At 56.1% G+C, this 27,325-nt stretch overlaps 1 protein-coding gene across 3 annotated transcripts in view; it reads right to left on the bottom strand.

Annotated features, from left to right (window-relative positions):
- Positions 1-817: 817 nt before the first annotated feature.
- CEP164 (centrosomal protein 164) overlaps positions 818-27,325 on the bottom strand; it is a 37,677-nt gene continuing 11,169 nt past the window's right edge. The window contains exons 8-31 of one of the 3 annotated variants that reach the window (XM_074848842.1): positions 24,610-25,053; positions 23,047-23,130; positions 21,622-21,705; positions 18,426-18,511; positions 16,653-16,802; positions 14,800-15,018; positions 13,475-13,606; positions 12,917-13,133; positions 12,253-12,330; positions 11,862-11,993; positions 11,448-11,570; positions 10,751-10,894; positions 10,457-10,540; positions 9,533-9,601; positions 9,055-9,212; positions 8,378-8,504; positions 7,901-7,968; positions 7,522-7,729; positions 6,655-6,762; positions 5,449-5,563; positions 3,847-4,194; positions 3,330-3,396; positions 2,759-2,881; positions 818-1,832 (exon numbers count right to left, since the gene is read on the bottom strand). In XM_074848842.1, the coding sequence (XP_074704943.1) occupies positions 1,733-1,832; positions 2,759-2,881; positions 3,330-3,396; positions 3,847-4,194; positions 5,449-5,563; positions 6,655-6,762; positions 7,522-7,729; positions 7,901-7,968; positions 8,378-8,504; positions 9,055-9,212; positions 9,533-9,601; positions 10,457-10,540; positions 10,751-10,894; positions 11,448-11,570; positions 11,862-11,993; positions 12,253-12,330; positions 12,917-13,133; positions 13,475-13,606; positions 14,800-15,018; positions 16,653-16,802; positions 18,426-18,511; positions 21,622-21,705; positions 23,047-23,130; positions 24,610-25,053 (3,468 nt within the window). In that variant the 3' untranslated portion in view covers positions 818-1,732. The remainder of the gene's footprint in view (positions 1,833-2,758; positions 2,882-3,329; positions 3,397-3,846; positions 4,195-5,448; positions 5,564-6,654; positions 6,763-7,521; positions 7,730-7,900; positions 7,969-8,377; positions 8,505-9,054; positions 9,213-9,532; positions 9,602-10,456; positions 10,541-10,750; positions 10,895-11,447; positions 11,571-11,861; positions 11,994-12,252; positions 12,331-12,916; positions 13,134-13,474; positions 13,607-14,799; positions 15,019-16,652; positions 16,803-18,425; positions 18,512-21,621; positions 21,706-23,046; positions 23,131-24,609; positions 25,054-27,325) is intronic. The other 2 variants (XM_074848843.1, XM_074848844.1) reach the window with 2 other exon arrangements.

The following is a 27,325-nucleotide window of genomic DNA, read 5'->3' as shown; positions in this document are numbered from 1 at the left end:
GTACAAGCTGGATATCTGGGGCTACAGCAAGAAAAGAAAAACAAAATAGAGCTACAAACATCACCATCGTACAAAACAGGCTCACGTGGATTTAATTTGTGTACAAAACCAGATACAGCTGCTACCGCAGGTTTTAAGAGGAAAAAGGAACATGTTTCAGAACAAGTTATTGCTAAGAAAATGGGCGTTTCTCCGCACTAATACGCGATTCTCCCAATACACAGAGCGGACTCGGTGGCTCTGGGCAGGGCACCCACGGGCCAGCACCCCCCCGTGCTGCAGAGAGCCAGCACAGGGGCCCCTCCAGCATCCCGGCCTGGAAGGACTGCCACGTCCCCCACCCATAGCCAGGAAACCAAAAGCAAAATCCCTGCAGACAGGGACTGGTGCAATCCGACAGGGGACGGGAAACCCGCGTTCTGATCCACCCCCTCTGACCCGACCAGAGGATCGAGCTGTCCTAGGACAAAGGCTGGCCAAGCAATTAAAAAAATCCCAAGAAAATCGGCCAAAAAAATATATACAAACATTCTAAAGAGTTTCAAAATGATGTTCATCAAAAATAGATTTCTATTGGGATGTAAACATTCCCCTGCCACGCTCACGACGTGAGCTGTTGCGGTGCTGGGCGGCGCACAACGCCCGGGGAGCGGGAGGGGGCTGCACTCTGCTCGCGGCGCATCGTCAGCCACGCGCGGAAGGGTGCAGAGCAGCAGCTCCGCCAGCCTCCCCGCCACCGCCTCTACGGAGAGGCTTGGAAGATGATTTCCCACAGATGGGATCCCTCGGAATGCAGACTTCTTCATCAGACAAAATGGCAAGTGGTTCAGTATTTTTTAAAGCATGAAATATTCAAATAGCAACAAAGACAACCCCACAGCGCGTTTCTCACCAGCAGTTCGGAAGCCCAGCCCGACGTCTCCGCGTCGGTCAGAGCGGCACCGCCTGCCCCCGCCCAGCCCCACGGGGTGCTGAGGGGCTCTGGGCGCAGAGCCCCCCGCCGCAGCCCCCGCAGCAGCCCCCCAGCTCGGCCGGGCTCCCAGCCGTGCGGGGCCCATCTCAGGAGAGCGGCGAGGCCAGGAGCAGTGAGGCCAGGTGCCAGGCTGGGCACCCAGGGCTCCCTGTGCCGCCACGGCCCCGCTGTGTGGGAGGAGAGCCCGGCTGCTGGTTTTGTTCCTACTGCTTCCACCCCAAGAGGAACGTCTCCCGAGAGGCAGAGTCTGCCGCTCCCCGGTTCTGTCCCCAGACGCGACAGCCATTTCGCTGCCAGTTCTCCCTGCTCCCACGCGCCAGCGGCCAGACGACTCGGCCCACCTGCAATTAAGCACTTGCGGGCAGCAGTGTGGGCTCATCTCCTGACACGTTTCCTCGAGCAGAGTCTCAGCTGGATTCACATCCTCCCCCTTGACCAGTTACTCAAAGTCCTCCGTGATTCACAGCTCTGCCTGACGATCGCTAGAATACTAATGAGAACACTGTTGATTTATTGAAGCCCTGATATTTCACCACTGGATTAAAGAGTCTATAAAGTATATTTGGACACATTTGAGGATTAGAAGAATCCACCTGGGAAGTTCACTTCCTCCTTCCTCCACTATCCTGAGAAGAGACTATTTCAAGGGCAGAGCACAAAGACAGGGTGGCGATGGCTGGGCATTGCTGAAATCCGGCGTATCCTCGGGGAGACCACACGGGCCACCGCCACCCCCTCTTCAGAGCCTCGTCGCACCTTTCAGTAACGGTACACTTTAATTTGCCTGTTTTCATCCAGTCCGAGCTGCAGCAGACTGGGGCTACTGGCAGGGGGCTTCTGCGCACCTGGGAGGAGAGGGCTGGCAGCTGGGTGAAGGAAAAGCCGGGCTTACACGAGGGAGGAGCCTGCCTGAGTGCGGGCAGTGGGCAGGACAGGCACTGAGCGGCAGGAGCCGGCCTCGCGCACACGGGCTGGGTTTAGCCCGCTGCACCCAAGTCCAACAGAATTAAAGGGGGATTAGGGAACTCACAGGAGCACCGTGCTCAGGACAGCAGGCGCCATCGGAGCCCCGAGGGATTTGCTGCTAATACCAGCACAGGCTGCAGAGGAGAAGCTGACAGCCCCAGTGTAATGCTGTTACGCCACGAGCCAGGCAACATCCCCACTAACAGCGCGGCGAGGTCTCGCTCCTTCGCTCCAGCCACGTGCTACGAGAGGCCTCACAACTGAGCCAGAGGGAGAGCTCCGCCAGGAGCCCCAGCCCCCCCTGCCCGGCCACGCGGTCGCCCCACGTGCCAGGTCCTCATGTCCCCAGGCACCCTCGCTGTGGAGCCGCCGCTCGCCCGCCCCAGGCTGCTTGGAGGGACTGCCTGCAGCTGGGACCCTGCTGCAGCCGGGCTCTAGCAGTGGCACCCAAAGCCAGGCTGAGCTCCCTGGCTTCCCTCCGCCTCCTCCATTCTGCACTTTTTGCCTCATTTTTGGCAATTCTCACACTACCAGCTCCGACAGCTGAGTAGCAGCACTAAAGAGCATCACAGCGCAACCGGGGAAAGGGAAGAGACTTTTTCAGTCAAGTACAGCTCAGAGAAGAGCAAACAGGTCACTCATGCTCTAACTGCTAAACACCGTATTCCTTTGCAGAACCAGACACTAAAATAGAGGCTAAGGCTTCAAAATTGCTGCTCAGTGCTTTAGTGCTCCCAATTCGCTCGCCTCCTGCTGTCTCCGCCTTCCTGCTGCAGGAGGCTGGAGTGCAATTAAAGACCAGAGCCAGGCAAAGGATACACTTTTGAATCCCTCTTGAAGTCTTCCAGCCATTTCTTGTTGGTCTCAATCATGCCTTGAATACTCATCTTGTCCGACTCTCGGCTCTGGAACCGGGAGCGCTGGAACAGCCGTATTTGCTCCCTGCCGCACACGAGAGACAAAGAGTCAGCGCAAGTGGGAAAAAGAGAGGTCTGGTCTGGGCAGCAACGACCCCAGAGATGGGGAAGCGATGGGCTGCTGCAGCAAGAGACACAGTTCAGGAAACGCGACCTCCTCTTAGCTCAGGGTCCTCTGCCCAGCCCCAGCACAGAGAAAAGCTGCAGCAGCCGCCCGCTCCCAGGCTGCCGCCCTCCTTCCCCAGCACCCCAGAGCCTGGTCCTGGAGCGAGGGTTATCAGCACAGCCCTGACGATGGCTGCAAGGCACTGCTGAGCACGTGGCACGGAAAAACTAACTGTATCCACCTTGTCTGCTTAGTACGTAGCTTACGATTTTGTTATCTACTTGTTCTACAACACGCGACCCACAAATCATCGCAGAGAAATAAAAGTAGCACAATGACACGACAGCTCAAGGAACAAGACCCTTACTCTGCAGGAACATATCCCAGCTTGTTGTCCGGAGGCTTGGAACTTCCACTGAGCAACGGGAACCCCCCTGGAAAACAGACGTTAAACTCAGGCACCCCCAAATCAACAGTCTTTACGTCTGGGTGCATTTGCTTTCCTGCACTATGGACACACTGTCCCGACAGCTCAGCCACCTGCCAAGGGCACAGGGGCGTTAAGGACGTGGAGATGGTGAACCCTAGCTGCAGCTCACGGGAGGCTTCCAGTGAAGCTCTTTTGCTCCCTTCTTTGGTAACAACTGCTTTCTGGGGTGTGTATTAAAGGCTGAACAGCTCCCGAAGCAGGATGACAAGATCAGCCAGATGCTGCGCATCCTGGAATGAGGTTCTCATTCCTCATCTCATTAGCACCCTTCCTATCAGCCGCACCAGTGGATCTGGCCGTACCAGCACTGGAAGGGCAAGACGGTTAGAACGTGCAGGGCTGTGAAATCCGAAGCCACAGGCAAGCAAGGAGATGGATTAAGGACAGGACTTACCTGGGAAATACCTGCGATATTTCTCTGCCAGGATGCTGTCCGCTGACTGTCCTGCTGCAAAAGAGCGACCAGAGCTCAGCCCAGTGCTCCAGGCCCACTGGTCCACCAGAGACAGCCCAGCGGGGGCCCCCAGGGACCCCCCGGCCTCCAGTCCTGCCAAGGAGGCGTATGTAGACAGAGGGATGCTGTCACAGGGCGTCGAGGTGAAGAGCGGAGACTGGCAATTGTTCAGTGAGCCCAAGATGTCGAGGACCCCGTTGAGTTCATTAGAGATGTGCTGCACCGATTTTGTCAAGTACTGGATCTTGTCCGGAGGAGGGGCAGGCTGTAAATCGCTTCTCAAATCAACTGGCAGGAGAGAGGAGAAGAAAGGATCAGTGGGAGGGCCGGGGAGACACTGCCTGCCTGGCAGGAGACCCACTTTCCTCTCTGGGTTACACTCCAAGCCGAGTCTGACTGATCTGTGCTAAGCGGGATGCAGAGGCAAAAACCCGTCCTGGCAGCCAGAAGAGATACAGACTGACACCGAGGATTTGTGCCTCGGAGGCTGCTGGGGCACAAAGCCAGGGACAAGATCCTCCAGTGCTGCAAGAAGGGGCCCAGCAGAACACATCTGGGTATGTGTCAGTGTGTGTCTTTTGCCTCCCTGCTCCAGCCCTCTGGGTTCTGCTCTGCCCTGCGCCGTACAGCCATTAGCGTCTCAGATTCCCCTGAGAATGGAAAACCCCTCCAAGAGCTGTCCCCCTCCCACTGAGACCCCTGCACCCCACCCTGCCTCTCGGACGACAGCCTGGCGCAGGAAATCAGGCTTCACCCCAACGGTCCCGCTGCACCCCAAGCGAGCGGGAGGCAGGACGCCTGGCTGCCCTTCACGTGCTCCTAAGCAGCAAAGCTCTCTAGGCCACAGGCCCGGCTGGCCTAGGACCGACAGGACTGTGCTGATACGCCGGCTCCCATCTTACGGCAAGAGAAAACCCTGAAGTTTCACGTGTGCCAACAGAATTTTTACTGATCAGGGTCAGAGAGACCACCCCAGACCGGACAGCTTGTCCGTCTGGTGCCACAGGGAGGCTTTCTCGGTTTTCTGTAAGCTCGAGCCTTGCCAGCCTTTCTGCAAACAACGCAAGCCTCCTGCCTCCCTGCTGCCTGTGGGAAGCCCTTCTTCCCACCTGCACAGCTCGGGTTACAGGCAGCTGAAGGCAAAGAAAAAAGCACAGGCAGCAGAGAGAGGGAAGGGCAGCAGCCTCTCCTGCCAGAGATGTGAGGAAGAGGAAGCCCAGGCACCTGCAGAGGAGCAATACACCTCTGCAACAGCAGAGAGGGAAGAGCTGCAGCCAGACTTTACATTCCACTCTAAAAACAACGGCAGAGATTTAAAAGGCAAGTTCACCCACAGATTCCAGCCCTCTCAGCTGCCACCGCAGGCAGGCAATAAGTGTTTCAAATCAAATGTTATGCAGGGAGCAGTGCCAGTCCTGGATAGCAGAGCTGCCTTGGACACCCATGAGCCCAGGTGAGAACATGAGGGGTGAGAGGGGAAGCCAGAAGCAGGGCTGAGGCGTTAGCCCCTGGCACAGCGCACCAAGCCCGGCCGGTACTTACAGCTGGGCTGGTGCAGATTTACACTGGACGTGCTGTTGGTGTCCTCAGAGTTGCTGAGGTCAAAAGTCACCATCTTCTTGCACGCAGCACTCTTCAGCGTATCTTCATCCGAAAGCTGGTCAAAAGAGGGAAGACAACGCAAATGAAACCTGCTGCTCTGTCCCCGAAACACAGAAGCCAGCGGAATACTGCCGACACTGCTCTGCGCAGGCCGGACTGCCCAGACAGGCGCAGGCCGAGCCAAGGAACACTCACCCTCAGGCCCCGACAGCAAAACCTGAAAGTCAAGAGACTGCTTGGTCTCTGGAGGAAGCACGTGCGTGCACTAGAGGCCAAATCTAACAGCCACACGCACAGGCCCCTCTAGGCGGGAGTCAAAGTGTTTTGTGCTTTACATAAGCCTCAGAACTCTTGCATGGGCTGGGTTCTCTCTTTGCACCAAGGACAAGGGCTTGGCTGTCAAAGGTCTCGTGCTCTTGCGTCTGCCTAAGGCCGCGTGGTCCCAGGCAGAGCTGAACAGGTTCCAAGGCTGGCCTGGGTCAGGAAACCAGGCTCATCCTCGCTCACACGAGGCGACCTGCCCTTGTTTGCTCTAGGCTCAAACCATGGGGCTTTTCCCAGCTGCTTTCTGCAGCCACACACTTAACAGCGAGCCCTGGTGTCACGAGCAGAGGGGAGGCAGAGTATTTGCCATCTTGAGCAGATACAGAGCATTAATGAGACACCTAACCACTCTGCTGCGAGGTTTTAGTTTATATTGTAGAGTACTTCAGCCTATCAGCGCTCACAGCGCTCCGTCTTTGCGCTAACAAGGTTCTGCCAAGCCCGTGCACTCCGCAGGATTTCTCCACCCAAGCCCGTCCGTGCCTGGCAAGCTGCCGCCGTGGAGGGAGGCTCCATCCCGAGGCCCAGCCCTGGTTTGTGGTGCTGGCTGCAGCCCTAGTGAACCCCAGGGGCCCCAGTCCCGTGAGGTTTGTCCTCCTCTCCCTCCACCTCTGTGACTAGCCTTCCCCCCCCCGTTCTCAGACCAACACTGTTCTGCTCTCAGAAAATGTGTTTCTAAAATCCACTGCACTGGCAAACACGCCTTTGGCCACCAGTTAAACAGCCCTTGCGAGCACCAAAGGGCCTGTAGAGGCTCCAGCCCAGGGCAGGGCCACGAGCGGTGGGCAGGGGGAGCGCAGTGCTGGTGGTGCTGGCCGTTACCTCCTCCAGCAGTGAGGACTCCAGCTGGCTTAGCTTCTCCTCTTTCTTCTTCAGCAGCGCCTGCCCTTTCCACATAGCCGACTTCATCTTGTCCAGCTGCTTTGCTTCCTGCAAAAACAGCCAAGCCAAGGAAGAAAATTAAACAAGAATGACAGGAAATATTCGATGGTGGTGGTTAGGGTGACTTTCATTATCCCACTTCTGCTCAGCACAGGAAATCACGCTGCTGGAGGGAAATTGCTCCCAGGTCTTCAAGAGCACAGAAAGGGGAGTGTGGAGGGGGCAGAGCATGAGCCGCAAAGCAAGTTCATCCCAAGGAAAAGGAGGTTTCACGTCCAGACCCTGCGTCCAACAGGGTCAACAGCTTTGGTTCTGCCAACACAAATTCTCGCTGCAACCAGGGAAGGGAATGACACCCTGCCCTGGCTCCGGTTGGCTGTCAGCAGGGCTGACGAGGACTCGAGAACCCCTTTCCAAGTGAGAGGGAAAAAATAACCTCACACCTCCCGATGGGATGGATGCCTGCCACTTCCTTTCCCTTGAGAAGAAAACGTTATGGGATTTGCGGGATGCACGAATCCCTTTCTCCCCGGCCAAATCCCTTCTCCCTTTTTAAGGTCCCAAGAGCCCCAACTACCCATCGAGTTCCTGCAATCCAGCAAGGCTGACTGCACTGCAGCGGAGCAGACCTGGAACCACCCTGGCGCGCGACACTGCACGGGCTGCGGGCCACACGTGCGGCCTTCCAGGAGGCCCGAAGCCCCGCGGCTGCCTGTCGCTGCCGCCGCACAGCCAGGAGCCGATCCCTGCGCAGCCGCACGGCCGCGACCCCCCAGGCCTGAACGCAGGCAGCGCTCGGGGCCTCACCTCTTCCAGGTTCTTGCGCACGCTGTCCAGGAGCTGGGAGCTGTCGGGATCCTGCGCCGCCTCCTGGGCTTTCTGCAGGTCCTGGCGCCACTGCTGCTTGGCAGCTCGCAGTGCCGTGTGCCTCTTCTTCATGGAGCGGGTCTGGCGCACCAGGAATTCCTTGGCGTTCCTGATGGAGATCCCTTCCGCAGAGATGAAGCTCCTGACACTACAGAGAGGTGGGAAACCTCCTGGCTTTCTGTGTCACCCTGCAAGCCTCATGCAGCACCCTCCCCCAAAACGCATCGCCACGCCACGTGCGTAAACCCCAGCAAAAACACCAGCTCCTAAAACTGAAGCAAAACCATTCTGCAGAAGCAGCTGGTGTACAGATACTCACTGATCAAACTGCACGTCGCTGTTCTCATGGCTTTGGGAGGGTGGGGAAGCAGGTTCTCTGGAGGAGGGCTGAGGAGTTGAAACATTTCAAAAACTAAGAAATATGTATGGGAAACAGAACCCCAAGACCCCATATGAATCCAACTAGGAGCAAAAATTCAGAATGACACCACCATGGTATTGCCCCGATCCAAAACCAGTGCCAGGGATGTTCTTTATGTGACTTTCAAAGAGTAACAGACATTTCTATCCCTGACTGAGCCCTGCTTTGGACTCCAAGGGCACTCAAGTATCCCACAGTCCTTTCCCCCCAGCAACAATAGACAGAAATCCACAACCGCTACTAAACATATCGATGTCCCCCGGCAAAGGAAAATGCAGCACTGCATCTGCAATGAGTTTTCACATAAGGAACCAAAGCCGGGATTTTCGGGGGAGTTACAGCCTCAGCTCTCACGAGGCAAACACCTTTACTCACAGCTTGAAGAGTTTCTCTCAGGTCTTCCACATGGAGCTCAGCTTTCCTTCTTGGAGATTCTATGCTTTCTTCTGCCTCCAGTTCTTTCAGAGTCTCCTGTTTGCTCCTGACAGCTGCCTCCAGCTCACTGTCATGAGAAGAGGCGACAGCGGCAGCACTCGATTAGACCGCGGGCCCAGCTTCCCGCCCGTCTGCCCGCAGCGGTGTCCGAAGCGGCCTCCGGTCTCTGGGAGGGAAAGGGCCAAGACGTGCAAGACATCGGCACCGCGTCTGCGGCGGGCGTCAGCCAGGACCCCTGGCTGGGGAGGGAAGCGGCCTCACCCCCTTACCCGGCAGCTCAGCTATCTGAGCAAAACCTTTTCTTTGCATTTCAGTGCCCCTCTCGAGGCATCTTAATAACCTCACAGGACAGACGTTGGGAAGACAAACAACTGAACCTGACAAGCAGAGGCCAAGGGACAAATTTACACAGCGAGTTATTAACAGGTCTGGAAACGGACCCTGGGGCCTCCGTGCCCCCGACAGGCAGTAAAACCACCACCAGGATTCTGGAGGAACGTGGCCCAGTATACAAGCAGCTTGGAGCTACGGGAGCGGTCCAGGCTGGGTTAGAGAGGTTTCTGCTCGGGGCGTCGGGCAGATCTTTCTGTATTAGAGGAAGTTTCTCATGCACACACCTGATGCGTTTCTGCAGCCTCTGGCTTCGGGTCTGCAACAACTCCACCTGGGCCTCCAGCTCAGCCTTCTGGTCCTGCAGCTCCTCCAGAGACCTACGCAGCTGCCGGGTGGACTCAAGGAGGCTGGTGTGTTCCTTCCTGCTCTCCTCTAGCCGGAGCTGAGAACCAAAGCAGCTTCTTAGAAGAAAACCAAAAAATCCCTCCCAGTAATCTCCCCAACACCAAAATAAAAGGCACATGATGTGAGAGAACTGGCTACCTGCACAGTTCACAGGAGGTCCCAGAGCTGTAAGTACACACTCTGATCCTGGAGGAACAGGACTGTCTCTTCTTTTGAGAGACAGCTCAGAGCTCAGCAAACTCTCAGCAGGATGGCACTCCAGAAGCAACAGTTTGCTTTTTTAAAGCCCTGGTTCTAGTGCACTGCCCTCACCCCCAGCAGCAGCGCAGCACCTCTCCAGAGCTAAGGCATACGTACATCTCTTTCCAGCTCAGTCTGTCTGTCCTCATCCAGCAGCTGCTGCCTTTTCTTTCTCAGAGACTCCTCCTGTAACCAGACGAGAAAGCAGGTGAGTGGCAGAGCGAGGAGACAGCTGATGCTGAGCAGCGCTTGAAGGGCACAGGTCAGGCCTAAGTCTCAAAACTGTTCCAAAACACCTAAGGATTGTTCTCAGTTTTGCTTTATTGCCCCCAACACACTCAAGTTCTCATCCCTTTATTGGGCTTCAAGTGAGGAGCTGGGAATATTTGCATTCCTGGGGGAAGAACACCCCTTCCTGCTCAGCTGCGAGAGCATTCACGGCACACGGCCATTTCTCCAGGATCCTGCTTTTGTCAAGCCTCTGGTTGCCTCCAGCATTTCTCCACCTTTTTACTTACTCACTTCGGTGCTGCTTGGAAAGGGCGGGCTGCCAGAAGCAAGGTTATCTACAGCCCTTGGCACAGGCCAGGACTTAAGAGATCTGGCAGGCGAGAGCATCAGCCAGTGATTTTTGCCAGCTCCACAGGAGCATTTGGAGCGCTTCCCTCTCTCACTGTGTTGCCCAAGATCCAGCAGCACGCGCTCCCCTTCCACGGCAGCAGGGAGAAGAGGAGGGAAATCAGGAAGGGACTGACTGAAATCCAAAGTGATGCTGAGCAGAACCTGCCACCTTGAAAGGTTTTTATGATCCCTCCGTCACTCTTACAGCCACTTACCATCTCCCAAAGCCCTGAGCAAACCCCAAGCACTGAGTTTCCTGGCAAACACCATCCAGGAGGCTGTACCGCCAGGAACGCTGAGCCCTGCTCTCACCTGTGATGGAAGTTTCCCCTCCCAAAGCCCTGCCTGAGCCCAGGAGGAAGCAGCCAGAGGAGCAGCATCGGCTAAGACACCTCTGCGAGCCCAACAGGGCTGACTCACCTGGCTAAGGAGCTGCACCGATCTGGCTTTGACGTTCTTCGTGCGCATTTCAAGCTCGTTTTCTGAATCCTGGAGTTTTCTTTCCTGTGCAGAGAGGCTGAGTTAGAGAGCGAACGGCACAAGTCATCAGGTAGAGCTCTGCCACCAGGAGGAACAACAAAAACGGGGCGAGCATGACCTGCTGCTTGTCACCCCAGCCATAGAGGGGGGCAGGCGCCTTGGGGTGTCATGGTCCCCAGGCTGTCCCCAGGCAGCCAAGTCAGGAGGACCTGCCAGGCACAGCGTTCTCCTCACCTTCTCCCTGTGCCTGCGCTGCAACGCAGTGAGCCGCTCATCCAGCTCTACCTGCAGAGCCTTCACCTCTGCTTCGTGAAGCTGCCGGAGGCGCGCCACCTCGCTTCGCAGGCCTTCCAACAGCTCTGCTCTTTGCTTTCTCTCCTGCTTGTTGCAAAATACAAACAAGAAAAGCGTCTGAGTGGAGCACAGCGTTCTCCAGCAAGCCAGCGTGAGCACACAGGACACACTCTGCAAAGCCAGCCCATCCCGCAGCAGCTCCTGAGCACACAAATTCAGCAGATTAAAACCTCTGGCTTGCAGGGACAACGCTGTTAAGGGAGAGGCTTGGGAAAGAAAAAACAACCCATGAAACTAAGGTTTTGTCACACACTGCTGCCAAAAATGGGAGGCAGAAGGCTTTCCAGAAGGGGCACCTGCAAAAATGTGAACAATCTTCTCTCGTACCAAAGTTGACAAACGCATGTGGAAGTTGCCTGCACGGGGAGTATTTTGACAGCTTATCCCTACAACCCCAGGCTAAACTCACTTCACAGCATGGCAACAGTGCCCAGTTCCCCGAGAAGGAAGGAGACTCCCAGTTCTGGGAGCAGCTGAGATAGGCAGCTCTGGCAGGCAGCAGTGCCAGCCCGGGTGCGGCCCGACAGAGCGAGCTGCCGCAGTCAGCTCCCGGCTCCAGTGCTCCCCCCAGCAGTACCTCCTCCTCATACTGATCCCGAATCTGCGCCAGGACCTCCTGGTGCTCCTCCTTCATCCTCTCCATTCTCCTCTCATGGTCTTTTTCCACATCCTGGCGTTTCTCTCTCATCAGCTCGCTGAGCTGCAGGGATGACGTGACAAGATGTTTCTGTGACCTACAGCACCACAGCACGTGCCCCCAGGAGAGCAGCCCCTCACATGAGCGGGAGGGCGGGCAGTCGTGGTACCACGTGTGCAGGATCAGGCCGGGGTAGCCCAAGGCAAGTGCCCCGGTGGGGCTAGATGCCACAGGGGTGCCCTTTCCCCCGCGGCACCGCTGTCAGCCCTGGGCAGGGGACACGGCCTCTGGGCCTCACCACAGCCCCAGGGAGAGAGGGTGCAGGACCCGCGGCAATCCAAGAGGAGCACTTGCCTCGCGTTCGTACTCCGTGACTTGATACGCCTTTTGCTGCGCTTTCTGCTCGGCTCTCTGCAAGTCTTCACGCAGCTGAGCCTCCTCGCTCCGCCGTGCCTCTGCTATCTGGGTTTGCAGGCTGGAAATGACCTGCCATGAAAGCCACCCACAGAGACTTGTCACCCTTCTGACAAGATCCATTCGGTGCCCTCCCACGGAGAGCGAGCAGCGTGGCAAAGACCAGCGTGTGCAGTCTCACCACCCCCTACTTGGAGCACGTCCAAGTGCTGAGCCAGACCAGAACCACATTTAGGAAGTGGAAAAAAAAAACGAACGCCACCCTCCCCGGCCACCTTTGGTGACAGTGTGGGAAATCAACGATTTACATTCTAAGGACACCACCTTTTACCTTATGATGCTTCTCTTCTGCCGCAGATTTCAGCTGCTGGAGTTCAGTTGAAAACTGTTTCTCTAGCTCTTCTACTGCCTACAGGAACACGAGCAAAACAGTCTGCTGAAAAACCTCTACGTGTGGGGACACACTGTACAAGATGCAATTGCAGTCAACGTCTATCCATAAGCACCAAAAAAGCACAACGGTAAACCCCTTTCAAACCGGATTACGCCTTTACTCTCTCTGTGCTTTCCCTCCCGGGAGATCTCAGTGGATCTCAATCACGCTGTGCTGGAAGGACTGTGAGCTGCCTCCGCTCGGGAGCTCCCCAGGCTCTCTGGAGGACCAAAGCAGCAGCCAAAGAGCTATTCTGAGGTGAGAAAATGGCTTGGTTTAGCTTGGCAGAGACACACAGCGATCCTCCTCTTTTCCTCAGAGGCAGTGTGGCCATTTATTTAATTGCTATTTAATCACAGTTGTAAGAAGAACTGAGGGAGTACTCCTCCCCACCTCAGCCACGCCTCTAACGGCACGCCTAGCACCTTTCCTCTGGGTTTTCAGGGAGTCATCATTAAAGCACACGCAGGCGTTACTTCATCCCGACACTGGGGCACTGCAATGCGAGCCAGGTCAGCGCGACCAGCGTGGGTCTGACCCGACCTGGTGATAAAGATCTCACCTTCTTCTTCTCCCTGTCCAATCTCTCCCTGAGCTCACTCAGGAATCGTTCCTTCTCTTGTTCCAGCTCAGTCATCTCTTTCTGCTGAGCTTCCTTCATTTCCAGCTTCATTTTCTCCAGAAGAAGCTGCTGCTGCCTCTCCAGGCTCTCCTTCTCCACTGCCTGCTGGGATTCCCACTCTCCTCGTAGCTTCCGCAGTGTCACCTCATGCTCTGCCCTGGGTTTGCAACAAGAACAGCCAGAGGCACGTCAGAGCTCGGCACTTTACCACTGGACTGCCTTCAGGAACCAGAGCCGAGAGAAAACGCTGCTATGGGGTAGGACATGCAGGCCACACGAAACGGAGAACCACCGCACACAGATTCACAAGAGCTCAACCGAGGCCTTGGAAACGAAGAGCAAAGCAGTCAGGCGCTCTGGTGCCACGGCAGGGTACCAGCCGCGGCAGCTCAGGAGGGCCAGGACCTGCGCTGCGAGCGGCGGCTGGTGGTGCGCGAGGCGCTGCCCGCCCAGACCGCCACAGCTTACGTCCCCAGGGTCGGCAGCAAAGCTTTTCACCTGATCTTCTCCTTCTCAGCCTCGGTCTCCAAGGTGATTTTGGCTCGCAGCTTTGAGAGCCTCTCAGTTTCTTCCTTTCGGACACGCAACTCTTCCTCCTCAGCAGCCTTTGCCAAATCTTCTTTTAGAGTCCTGAGAGATGAGCAGCAAAAAAAAAAAAAAAAGTAAATTCAGGAGGCTTTAATCACCTCCAAGGCCTATAGGCTGCTCCACTAGCTGTGCCTGCCCAAGTGACGCGCTCTCAGAGCTCCAGACCATTAATTCTCCTCCTCATTTCCGAACCCGGCTGCTGGGGCGGGAGAGGCAGCCCCTGAGCATCACACTCTGCACACACTTTTAAAATGCACTATATCATCATAGGTGGCACTTGGGCTTTTTTTTTTTTCCCAGGTAAATGAAATCAACTCCTGTTAAATGAAAGCAGGCTCCCAGCCAAGGTACCTGGACCCATTAGTGCGTCTGTAAGCTCCATATTTCCATGTGACACCCTTTTTACTACTGCTTTATTACCACATAGGCATTTTTCCCTCAGGTGTGATTTCTGTGTCTGCCTTCGCACCCAAGACAGCATTCCCAGAACATTTCATGTCAAGATACCGTTTCTGGCTGGCTCAGCGTGCTCAGAACATAAGTATCAAGGCCACCTGAAATCAAATACAAGCCTGGAGAGAAAAATCCCCCCGGGGAGAGCACACAGGTCCCGGTGCTGTTCTGCTCCCTGGACTGCTATTCCACCTTCACGCACTGGCTGTGTTTCACACAGACATCCATGCCCTAGTGCTCAAAGTCTTGGCTGGAAGTCCCTCTGTAAAACGTGCAGCAGACGAGTTCCAGCTACCTCCTCCGGGGTAACCTCATCTCCTCTCCCGCTCCAATTTCCAGTCCTGTTACTACCATTGAGCCCCGGATTTGACCGTCTGCCAGGCGGTAAAGCTCCCAGTGCTGAACTGGAAGCTTTTCCCAGGTTAACCATCAGAGGCAGGTTCGGAGCTCTGAAAGCCGCCTGCGTAGTGAATCCGAGCTCGTCCCAGGGAGATGGGCAGCTGCTCTTGTCGGCACTGCAGAGCGCTTTCCCGAGGCAGACAGCATCCCTCCTCGCAGCTCTGACAGCACACCGCTGCTCCTTTCAACACCCGCAGCACTCTCTGTGCCAGGCGAGGAGCCCCGTGCTCCTCCTCCCTAAAAGCCCACAGCTCCGCACAGCAGCACCGCTCCCAAGGTGGTGGCCTGTAACAGCACGAGCCTGCGGCCACCGGCAACGAGATCGCAGCTAGGAAAGGCTTGGAGGAGAAACAGGAGGGAGATGGAGGGAAAAAGCAAAGTACCTGAGGGATTGTTCTTTTTGCTGATGAAGCTTTTTGGCTTCCTCCTCCTCCTGCTGCCTCATCTCCTCCTGGAATTGCTGAATTTTCTCCTTCTTTGCTTGCAATAAATGCATTTTCTCCTGCTCAAGCTCTGTCTCCAGCTCCTTGGCTATTTCCTCCAGGGATTCTTCACTAGGCTGGTTCAAGGACCGCTCATGTTTGATTTCATTCTCAGTGCGCCTACCAAAAGGGAGAGCTCCTTTGGCCAAAGGGCGACAGGAAACTGAGTAACATGAAAGGAAGAGCAACATCCCCCCAAACAATAAATTATATCGATTATTGAACCCAGCACTCGGGCCCCAAACACCCCTTGATTTGGCCTGCTAGAGCAGCCCGCGAGGGCAACACACTCTCCCTCGGTGAAGGATCTAGCAGCTACGAAACCCTGGCTAGAGCCGGCGGGCACAAAAGCAGATGCAATCGGTACCTGTTCTCAGCCCAGGGATCGGCAGCGTGCTGCTGATGGACCAGGTATTTGTCTGCAATTGCGATCTAAAGCGTGCTGGGAGTTTGCCAGCTCTAGGCAACAGAAAGCCCTAAGCGCTCCAAAAACTCAAACCCAATCTGTTTCTAATTAAGTTTTTTCCGACAGAGAGCAGCAAAATTATAAGGTCTGAGAGAGGCTGAAGGGGAAGGAGGGGAAAATGAAGATTAGTCTAGGAAAAAAATTTTTATTCTTCGCTAGTCGAAGCTGGAGCAGCAAGGTCTCATCGTGCTCTGAGCCGGCTAGCGTAAGGCGGAGGGACTGCTGTTCTGCCAGGAATCAGGGAAGTAACAGCCCCAGTAATTTAGCCTCGAGTCAAAAGAGAAAAGGTCACTTATGCAGCCATTAGCAAGAAGAGTGAGACAGAGGAAAGAATAGCTGGGTTCTGGAAAAATCCTGCTTCGCTAGCATTGCCCCGTAACGCTACATGCTCTGGGCCAACTGCGGCGATGCCTGCAGAAGGTGGCATTTATCAGCCGGCCCTGCAAAGCAATTCAGCCACTTCCACCCTTTTATCACGTCCTTCCTTTTGCCCCAGTTCTTACTTAAAAAGAGACCCAGCCGACACACACACATTTACACAACACAGCTCCTAAAAAGGGAGATCTGTGCTGGTCTCCACATCAAAGATTGCTTCTCCACCACTTTGTCCTGAGAGACGTGCTGCCTATTTTCTCCAATTGCATCTGCTGATCTGTCATTTGACACGGAGAGCAAAGTCAGCACAATCACCTCTACTGAGACCTTCTATCGCAGTGGAACCGCGGGTACGTAACTGCAAAGACCATCAATTTAGCACAGCAACAGCCCACCGGCTTTCGCAGGGAACCTGAGCTCTACCATCCTGCGCTCTGACCTTATTATCTCAAAGCAGCCGATGCTCCCAGCGACTGCAAAAGTGGGGCGGTTTGTGGGGTTTGCGTCGTCGCCCCCGGTCGCAGCCCCGCGCAGTGAGGGAGCTCAGGATCTGCGCGAAACCGTTTACCGAGGGAGGGCGAGTGCTGGCAGCCTCGTCCGCCACGCCGGCGAGCAGGAGGCTTTTCCAAGTACAAAGCAAACAGCTCTTTCTGCATCCCACGGAGTCCTGTGCCACAGACCCCAAGGGCAGAGCTGCTGTTCTCACCCTCCCCGGTACAGACGGTTGGCTTGGCACTCGCCCGCGGAACAGCTGCTTGCGTTTGCACACGGAGATGTTCGAGCTGCACTGTGCCCACCAAACCGCATCTCCTGGGGCGCTGACTTCACACACCAACTCCACACGCCACAAAGGGGAACAAAAGGACAAAAGCTGTTACGCTTACAGCACCGGGGACTAACAGGAAGCCCTTACGCTTTCTGCAGGGCAGCAAGCTCCTCCAGACCGATCAGGCTATCCAGCGATCCCTCCTCCGGCGCCTGGGACACGGCCTCCTCCCGACTGGGGATGTCTAAAGCGAAACACTTCTCTTCTGGCGTTTCACAAGCACTTTGATCCCTCTCGCTTTGCAGCACAAAAGAGGTAAAGAAGACCAGATTAGCACGCATCGGAGTCTAGGGGCTGCTGCAGGTAGGCAAGACAGGGAGAAGACGGGCCATGCGGCTGCTCTAGGGGGGCACCGAGCCACACCTGCCAGCGGCACCCGTCTGCCTGGCACCGGGCTGCTGAGGGCACAGCAAATCTCCAGAGCCCTCCCACCCCCTCAAGCCCTGCCAGACCAACAAGCAGCCGAGGATTCAAGGGGCATTGGACTCGAAGGGCTGAATCCCTTCCCTGGACTATCCCACTCTCCTTCCAGGTCCTTAGAGACCTTCCCCAAGATACGGCAACCCTGTTAGCAACACTCACACCGCTGTCCAAATTACAGATAGAAATACTGGCAGGCATGTTCACATCTACAGTCCTACTTTGTGTTGGAAGTGCAGAGAAGAGAGACGAGGCAAGCACGAGCTAGCTTTACAGGCAGAGAGAAAGAGAGGATGCACAGCTGGGAAGCAGGTACCAAGCGATAAGGAGACAATTCCTGTGGGCAGAACACGTTTTCGGGGACCTTCACAGGAACAGCTCCTCTACGAACAAGGCTGCAAATCCCAAGGGCACGCAGACAGTCATTAAGATGGACTGCAGCTTCTTCTGTTCACAAGTTTTCCTGGCACAGGCAACAGCTTCTTGGTTCCCAGTGCCCCAGAGTACATGTAACTCTGTGCGGAGGCTAAGAGTTTTGACACAATTCATCTATAAATGCCACACACGGCAGCTCTCGCAGGGGAGGGGCTCCGGAGAGCAGGGAGCTCACTGCTCAGCACAGCGTTTCAACTGCTTTAAACAAATCGCCACACGCAGGCTGAAAATAGCTCCCCTAGAGAGTCGAGTCCTCACAGAAACTAAGGGTCTGGAAGCCAGCACTGCTCTGGGGGTAACAGCTGGGGCGCTCCAGAGCGACGTGTCCACACAGCAGGGTATCAAACAGCTTAAGGTTTGCACCCAGCGACGTGCTCTGGGCCCTCTATGGAAGGAAGTGGCAGAGAACTGTTCGCCCTGCGGCTGGACGCCTCTGCTCCCAGCAGCGGGCACCAGGCTGGTCCCGGGAGCCTCCAGCTCCAGGCTCTGCCCGGCAAAGAGCTGGCAGCCCAGTGGGACCAGCGCTCACCGAGACTGTGGCTGGCTCAGAACCAGAAAGGTCTGTTGTCAGGAAATGGCCAGTAGCTAAATCTCCCGTGGTTAAATGCCACAGGGCGCAATACACAGCGTTAACAGGTTCAGGGCATCTCGGCGAGGGCGCGCCTTTCGCGGCCTCAGAGAAAAGTCAGAGAGCTGTAAGGGAAACAGAAGCCAGCTCCACAGCTGGGGCACTCACAAGGAAATGAAGGATGGGAGTTTTGCTGCCTACCCAGCCAGAAGCTGAAACAAAGCTGAAATCTCCTGAGACAGTGCTAAGGAGGTGGCAGGAGAAGCGAGAGGTTTAGCGGGAAAGACCCTGTGGGAAGCTGCAGCATCTCGGGGGGTTCTGCAGGGGACACCTGCACAGGTTACAGCGACCGGAGCAGAGCAGGGGCGGACAAGACAGGAAAGTCATTGGGAGCTAGAGCTGCCCACGCCTCCTTCATTGCTCTGTTTGTACCATACCTCTCCGCAGCTTTTGTTCTTTTGCTTTGCTCTTCCTCTACACTGGCTTTGCTTTGGTCTTTTTCCTCTTCTCCCAGCTCCTGGGCCTGCAGGTAAAAGCAAACAGTGTGGAGTTTGGTGGCTCCTTCACCGTCAAAGCCTCTCGGGACCGTACAGCAGCTCTGCTGAAGGGCAGCACCGCTCTGGGCCAGCGCATCAGCAGAGCCCGGGGACCGGGTGGCATCCGCAGGCTGCTGCATAGCGCCCAGCTGGACGTGCCAGCCTCCTCCCCGGCAGGGACCAAGGGCCTCAAGCCACCACAGGAACGCCTCGCCGGAACGCTTGCGGCGCACAGCCGAGAGCCCTGGGGGCTCCGCTCTGGGCATTCTGTTGGGTGATGGTCTGGGGTTGCTTTTTCAGTGTGGAAGGTGAACTCCCTGCCAGCACTAAGCACTCTGCACACAGGTCCCCTTACATCTCCAAGTAACACTAAACTCCCTGAAAAGCGCAGGACAAAAATCTCCTAAAAGAGGCACATCACACACACACAGAAGTATGATAACGTGCTGCGGCCGTAAATCAAATCGATACATCGGCTGCGGGCAAAATCACAAGAGGCCTCAGTCCCACCTCACACCCCGGGCCACGGGCAGCAGCAGCCTCGCCTGCCCAGGGAGTTCCAGCTGCTCACTCCAGAACACGTCGGCTTGGGTGCTGCCAGCCCCCTCCGTACCACACCGAGCAACTGCCCTTGGCTTAGTTATGACATGGTAAATGCTTGAAATATGAGTAGCAAATATTTGAGTATGAAAGAGTCAGCTGCTGCTTCTCCCGCCGGCCAGCCACAGGGCACCTCTGTCCCCGCCGTGGGCACACACGAGCACACGCCGCCCAGTTCACCTGGGGAGGGCAGCGACCTCCCTCTCGGAGCTGGCAGCTCCCCCGTCAGAGAGCAGCCGGGGCTCACCCTCCCTGCTGAGCTCCCCACAAGAGCAGCCCGTTCATCAATTCCTGGGGAGCACGAGAACTGCAGGTGAGCCCAGGCCTGCCCATGCGGGAGGGTACGGTGGAGCAGGGCCAAAACAACACAGGATTCCAACCGCAGTAATTTATGCAAATGTTCAGTGGAGCAGAGAGCAGAAGGATTCCCTGCAAGTACTGTCACCTCCCATCGCATCAGCCTGGCCAGAGCTCTCCTGGGCAGCTCCCCCTCCCAGCCTCCCTCCTGCCCCGGTGTAAATAATGACTCCAATTCCCGAGAACCGAGGAGCTCAGCAAATGTTTCCTGGCTCAAGGCGGGCTCTGTCACGGCTGCCCGTGACAGGAAAGAAGGCAAACGGGGGACGTGATCTTCCTGGGAACAAGGGGGACCAGGCGCAGGGTAACGCTGCTGAGCCCAGGCCCGGGGCTGCTGCCGCACCTCTGCTGCCCAGCATGGCCTCCCAGGAGGGCAGGCCCAGAAATCCCGGGCTGCGGGAGTCTCTGGACACATCTGAGAAGGGGACGACAGCACCCGCCTGCGGGGACCAAGGGCTGATCTCGAGCCTTGTCTGTGAGGCGACCGGAGCGCTTGTGGCCGCGGGATCCCCAGCAGTGCCCGGCCTGCAGCAGCTCGGGTCTCTGCCCTGCTCAAACGCCAGCCCGTGGCCCACGGAGGCTGCCTCGCCCGCCCGCGACACAACGCCCGTTAATAAGGGTAATAGGCCGCCTCCTCCCTCCGCACAGCAGTTCCCGGGGGGCCCCAGGAGGGGCACCCCCACGGTCTGCAGCACGCCCCGGCTGCAGCGGCAGGACCGGCGACGCGGGATGCCGGCACTCCAGCCGGGTTAAGCGAAGGGTGAAAGGAGCAGCCCCCCGCTGCCAGCAGCAGCCGGGTCCAGCGGGAAGCAGCCCACGCCGCCTCCGCCAGGTGCCCAGCCCCTGCCAAAACACACTAACCAAAAACCCCCGGGGCTGTGCCGCTCACGTAGCTGACAGAGGTGGCCTTTCTTAAAAAGCATAATATTTTGCCAATGTATGCAAAGCAAGGCAAGCTCGTTGGGTGGAAGTAAGCACATTCCTGCAGCCAGAGCCACTGCAGCCTAGCCTCTGCCTACGGACACAAAGGAGCAGCTGCAGTTCCGCAGGGAGCACCGTTTCAAACCCCCCTCTCTCCTCGAGACGGGGCCGTAACAAACTCCAAACGTGGCTGCTCCAGCGAGACATTTGTATGCGCTGCAGCAAGAGGGAGCGGCGGAACGCAGCAGGCATATGTTTTGTTTTCCCTTCCCATCTGATTACGCTAATTATTAGGCACAAGAGGACAGGTGTGTTCTCCAGACACAACCTTACAAACGGGATTGCTCCTCTCTGCTGGACAGGTGGCGGCTTTGCCACTCCGGGTCCCCTCCGGTGCCGCTGATCAACTCGCTTACAATCAGGGCAAGGCTGAGCGAGCCCAGCTGGAGCCCAGCCCTCGCCGCGCCACGCCACGCTCCTCCGGCCCGCGCACCGCTGCTGCGGGACAGGGGCGCCTGGGGCGCTCCGCAGGCGCCAGGGCTGAGGGAGCCGAGGCAGCAACGTGCGGGGAGAGGCCTTGAGGTGCACAGCAATCTGCCTCGGTCAGAACTGCCCGACCACACTCGCACCCCAGGCTCACGTGGTTTAGGAAGCACAGACGCACGCGTACATACGCTGCTGCCTGTGCCACAGACTCGCTGAAAGGAGCCTATTTTTCCCCCTACATGAAAGCAGGCAAGACAACCAAATGCTTAAAAATAAGCCTCCCTATACCAAAATCTGTCAGAGGGAGTTAACCTCCTTTTCTTCCCATTTATGCTATCGTGTTCTGTTACACAAATCCTTTCCATCTGCTTAAGAGAAAGAAAAGGACAGATATACTCACAAAAGAAGAAAGTAAAATAGACTCTGCTTCCCCCGTTCCCCAGGAAAGCCATTTATCTCCACTCGTACTGGGGCAGGAAGGCACACATGTGAGCCTGCAGGCATGCACCCCTCAGGCCACCTCTGCTCAAAGTTTATGTTCTTTCTGTAGCTACCCGCATCTCACCTCTGCAGAAGAAGCAATTAGCGCTGCTCTAATCCCTGACACTTCACACATCGCTCCTGGTTGCCTCCGCAAAGCCTCGTGCCAATGGCATCACCCAGTTACCAGCACACCTGAGCGTCCTGCGCTGCCCGCTGACAGCGTGGTCCTGCTCACACACACAGCGCTCACCTTGCCCACGGGGCTGCCCGCAGCCGGAGACAGAACCTCCACATCCAGCACCTGCTCGGGAAGGCGACTCTGGAAGCCCAAGTCCTGAGAAGAAAGCAGAGAAGGATCGCCAGCTGATGAGCACGCACAGGTTTTGCCAGAGATCCTGAGGCCAGAGCAAAACCCCAGCACAGCTTGGAACCCACCCTCACCGCCCCGCTGGCCAGTCTTTTGCAGCACTTTCCTAGCTACTGGCACCATCAGAGAGCTTTACGGGACGCAGGAGACGGCTACACCGAGACTCAGCCCCGCGGCCAAGCGTCCTGCAGACGGACAGACGGCTCTGTCAGCGGCTCGGCCAGCGGCCCGTTGGCTTTTGCTCCTTGCCAGGGCGCGGAGGCGCAGGCAGGCAAGGTGGTTCACGCAGAGCTACCTGCTGGGTCGACGGCCGATGGGGCGCTGGGGAAATCAGGATTCCCTGTGGGTTTGCTCACGGGGAGAGTGCAGCAGGGGGGTTCCCTTCGCTGGCGGTGCCCAAGGAAACCCTCCCCATGAGGTGGCACAGGGGGGACACTGGGGGACACTGGAGGGTCGCGGGGCAGTGAGCTCTGTTCTACCATCAGTGCCCACTGCCGTGCCACCGACCACAGCAGGCAGGGGCACATCCACAGCCAGCAGATCCTCCCTCCCCCAGCCCCTCCTGCTCTCATTTACGATACTGCTGCAGATTTCCCCAGATTTTTCCTAAAAGTCGGCTCCTGCAAGTTGCCCACAAGCTATTCACTCTCCGCCATAGTTCTCCCTCCTGGCAGAGTCTCTGGGGGGTCCTTGCACTCAGCTGCACACGGTGAGCATGCGCGTGCGTGCGCACACGTGCCCACAAGCGAGCCCTACAAAAGGTATTGTTTGAGGCGGCAGCCACTTGCCAACACGCAGGCTTGTGCTACCACTGACAAATAATGATATTCTCAGCCATTTGCTGGCCATGCTGCCTCTGCTCCCGCTGCCAGATGGCAATGGCAGTTTCCTGTGGAGATGAAGAGATGCTGATGGGCATCTCCCCCCACCTCAGGGCTACCCTCCCGCACGGTCTCCCTTGGGGACCGTCAGCAGCCAGGTCTCCTGGCCATGCAGATTCCCCGTAGAAAAAACTGCTGTGTCCCTTCAAGCAAGATTTTTACATTGCTTATTATTTCCCTTTTTGCAATTATCTGAACACAGTCCCAGCTCCAGGTGACCTACTTTTCCGGGGATATTACCTCACCCACAGACAGAACCTGCTAAGTGCAGGGTGACGCCGCTGCCCTGTGCAACGGCTGTGAGGTCGCTGCTTAGCAGTTAAGGAGCCGGGCTGCGAGGGGTGGGCAGGGCGTTAACTGGCTGCACGCTCCCCGAGGAACGCAAAGCCTCCACCACCCAAGGGACAGGGAGCTTCTAGTGACTCACCACAGGCCGAATCAGCTCATGGTCCGAGCAGTTAGAGACCTGCAAGTCTTCCCCACAGTCGCTGGTCTCAGAAGCCTCTGAAACCTGAGGGGAGATATGCATTACAGGCAGTTCATGCCTTACCTCCACAGCTTCCCCCAGGCACCCCCAACACGATGCCAACCAATACTGGGAAGACAAATCTGGCCTCTCTCTGACACAGGGAGGAAAAGGTGACTAAACGTCATGGGAAAAACACTGAGGGTGTGACCCACAAGACAAGCACACAACACCACTTCACAGGAGAACAGGGGCAGGAGATAGTGCTGGGAGGGCAAAGAAGTGCTCTTCAAATGCCCCTGCCAAAAGGCACTTGTTTACTGTTCCTCCTGCGAGGATCCCTGCAGCTCTGAGAACTCCCAAACCCACCACACAAACGGGTAGAGCCACAGGACACACCGTGGTCCTAAAGGACTTTAAAGCACACGCTGCCAGGCCGAAGCACAGCGAGGACTCCTGTGCCCAGCGCCCGTAAGGAGGCGTTCAGCGTGAACACCACGTCGCCTGCTGACTTCAGCAGCGCTGCCCAGGCGCGCGAAAGGCAAGCATGGGCCTAAGTGTTCGTCAAAGCCAAGCTTTCAACATTCAGCTCTTCAGGACAGAGCATGTTTTCCAGGCTCAGCTCTATAGCTTATCATTTCTTAAAGACACTGTGCATCAGTGGAACTAGAAAAATCATCAAAATCAGCAGGAAGGAAGCCAGATTGGAAAGAGACAGTTTATCAGATCTCATATTCTAACGTTTCTGGAAGACACAGCCCGAGAGCGGATAGTGTGTGTCTGTCTGGCACCCCAGCTGCAGGGGCCAGGCCACGAACCCATCTGCACCTCGTGGCAACGGTTCTTCTCCTGCCAGAGGCCGCTCGATCAAGCGCCCTGACTGCAGTCTCTCTGCCAGTTCTCCTCCCAGCGAGTGCCAGAAAAGCGGAGGGCGGGCGGGAGGGTACCACGCTCGATGGGCTCGAGCTACAGCTCTGGAGCCAGCCCCGAGGCACCGTCCTTCCCCACTCTAACCTCGCACCTCCCCGTCGCATCCTTCCACGGAGCTGCAAATGTCACAGCTGGCAGCTCACTTTACACTTTTGCCCCATCTCTGCATAAGCTGAGAGAAACAACAGAAGGAGAGAAACAAAGCAGCGCGGACAGCTGGGCTTGGTGCGAACTTCATTATAAAACCTGCTTGCCTAGTACAGATGGCGGCACTGAAAGCTGAGACTTATTTCTCCTCCAAGACTTGAAACATGCCTCACAGTTCAGGGTTTTTGCCTGTCAGTTGCTTTGGACAGCACTTTGTGTGTGCATCAAAGAACGATTTCCTAGCTCTGCACTGAGGACGCCGATCGGGGCATGGAGAGCACTTGTGCCCCCCCAGGAACATCCTGCTGACTAGGAGAGCTCCTGTGCTGACGTAACAGAAACAAGCCAGTGCTCGGAGAGCTTTCCTGAATCAGGGCCTTACAAAGCAACGGGAGCAGCCACAGCAGCTTCCACCCCGAACCCAACCCACGCAGGCAGGTCTCTTACTTTGCCAGCATCCAGCCTGCTGTCTGTTTTCAGATCAGCTGCTGCTTCTTCCCTCATTTCATTCACTATCTTTTCACCAACAGACACAGTGTCGACGGTGGCAGCCAGGCTGGCCAGCTGATCCGCCTCGGCGGCTTCGGCAGCTGGAGATGCGACTGCAGGTTGCCCAGGACCGCTGGGCACATCTGTCCCTGCTGCGCTCCATTCCTCCAGAGACTGTGGCAGCTCATCAGCTGCAGAGATGTCACCTTCCACCTCGGCATCCTGCTTGCCCAGTAGCTCGTTGCCAGTGAGTTTCCCAGCGGAGTCCTCCTTGCTCTGGCCAGACAGGCTACTGTCAGCGTCTCCAGGAAGGACGTGAGCTGGCGTCGGAGGGCACGCAGCGTCAGAAGCCAAGGAAGACTCTTGCCCTTCTTCAGTGTGTCTTGATTTTAAAGACTCGTTCTAGGCAGCAAGTCAAACACAATTATAGCTACAACATGCTTTACCCCCTCTCTGGGGGGGTGCAGGGCTCAGAAATAGCACGGGTTCTCCTACAGCAAGCAGCAAAAGGGCAAAGCTTTGGGTGACTTCAAGACCCATTTGATTTTGTTTCATGCAGTCCCTTGCACGGTCTAGGAATTTCATGAAGATAAACACATTCATTTCTTGGGCTCAGAGTTTTTATCCTTTCAGTCTGTTGCTTTTTTATTCGCAGGGTCTCAGTGGCTAAGGGTTAGCAGTGGCTGCTACAGGGCCCATCCGTCCCGGGAGCAGCCTACACGCTCTGCAGCAGACCCCCTTGGCTCTGTCCAGCCAGAGACACAAACCTGCAAGGGACTATTACTGGACATTTAACTTCTGCCTGAAATTATAAGCAGAGAAGAGTAGGCAGATGCAATCATTCCACCTTCCGGCAGGACAAACGAGGGCAGGCACCGATTTAAGCCCCCGCTCTGAGCTCAGAACGAGACCGTGACCAGCTAAGCCCCTAGACCGAGAAACGGCAGCACCCCCCGGCCTTGGGGAAAATCAACCCCGAATTAAACCTTAGTCACCCAAAGGTTCGCTGCCTCTCCCAGCAGTGGGGAGGTCCACAAAACTCACAATAAAGCGTGCAATAGCCAGGAGGAAGCAGGAAAAGGTTCCCTCATCAGTATGCAAACAAAACTGCTAGCACGTCCTACTTTCTCACTGTTTTATTAATGCTGTGGTGTCTTGTCAAACATTAGCTGCATCCTGTGTACAGCATGTACCATACACAGACCGCATATTTTAACGATGTATTTTTATCAAAGTGCAACTGGAATGCTGTCAGCTTTAAACCCGGAGCTGCGGCAAACTGAAAGAACGTCTCCTCGCACGTCATTTGTCTGAGAGACCTTCTCAGGGCTGAGCGAGCCATCCATCAGACCAGAGAGGAGGACAGAGAAATCTAATCACTGGGTACTTTCCAAAAAACCTGCAGTTCAGAGCCTCACCTCCAATCCGCCGAGGAAGAAATGAAAGCTTACGGCCCCTTTCCAGCTGGTGCCTGGTCAGCAGGGCTTCACCAGTGCCACTGCACCACTAGCCAGGGCTCTGCAAAGGCCTTGATAACACCTTCGTGCCAGGACCCACAAAAACACGTGCAAGCGGCATTTCCTTAGCGTTACTCCAGCGGAGGAGACCTCCTGCTTCCTTTTATGCGGAGATTAGGGTGTCTGGAAAGTTGTGCTCCCCTTAGGCTTTAGAGCTTTCCTGGGGACCTCCCTCCAGGAGGGCCAACAGCACCCAGGAAAACTTACACTAAGTGAGGGCAGGCAGGACTCTTCTGCCTGAAAACTGTCCACAGGTATTTCCCTTCCAGGAGCACACACACCACAACAGAATACACCGATGTATCCAATCATACTGTGTGCACAGAAAGGCTTCTCTCCAGGCAAGTCTACCTCGGTTACTAAAATATCCCAGAATTGTTTCTTTAGCCAGTAGAATCCTACTTTAAGGACAGATACAGAGAACGCTTTTGTTAACATTCCACCTGAGTGATGCCAAGCGCGACTCTCCGGAAGGGGGAACCGTGCCCATCGGACACACAGGGGGAAGAGGAGGCAAGTTTTCCTTGTGCAAAAACAGCCTGTGGATTTTCTATGGATTTCGGAGCTAGGACGAGTCCGACGGGTTATAATTGGCTTTAGCTGATCTTTTCACAAGCTGTGACACATATTACCTGCAGCTGAGTGACACTGACTAATGTGAGATTTCTGCCTTTGCAATCATTACTTCCAGACCTCCAGCGAGCAGCGCAGGTCTGGAGAAAAGCACATTGCTACCAACGGGGCCGGGTTTCGGAGAGGCGTCTGATCCAGAGCTCAACGATCAGGATGAGCAGCCACCACTGAAACTGAACCCTGCTCATCTCAGGAAGCAGGATGACTATAGCACCTCTTTGGACTTTAAGAACATGAGAGATTACAACAAAAAACTTCACATGCTTTCCACCTTTAAAAGGAAAAAAAGAGGCAAAAACCTCCTCCTGCGTACAGAATGCCTTTAAAGGTGACGCGTTCCCCTTGCTCCCTGATTTCAGGCAGTTCTCAGGCACGGAAGCACAGAGAGGGTGTAGGTTTGCCAGACCTCACCTGGGCAGCATTTGCCCTCAGTTTCCAAGTTTACACCTCTCCGGGCACATGTGCTACTTTCACCAGCAGAAGAAACAGCCCAAGCAACTATCAGATGCACAGCACAGAGGCTG

Source organism: Strix aluco, chromosome 23 (genome assembly GCF_031877795.1).
Source record: "Strix aluco isolate bStrAlu1 chromosome 23, bStrAlu1.hap1, whole genome shotgun sequence".
Classification (NCBI taxonomy): Eukaryota; Metazoa; Chordata; class Aves; order Strigiformes; family Strigidae; genus Strix; species Strix aluco.
The sequence above is the reverse complement of the archived record's forward strand: the minus strand, read 5'-3'. Positions and strand labels throughout refer to the sequence as shown.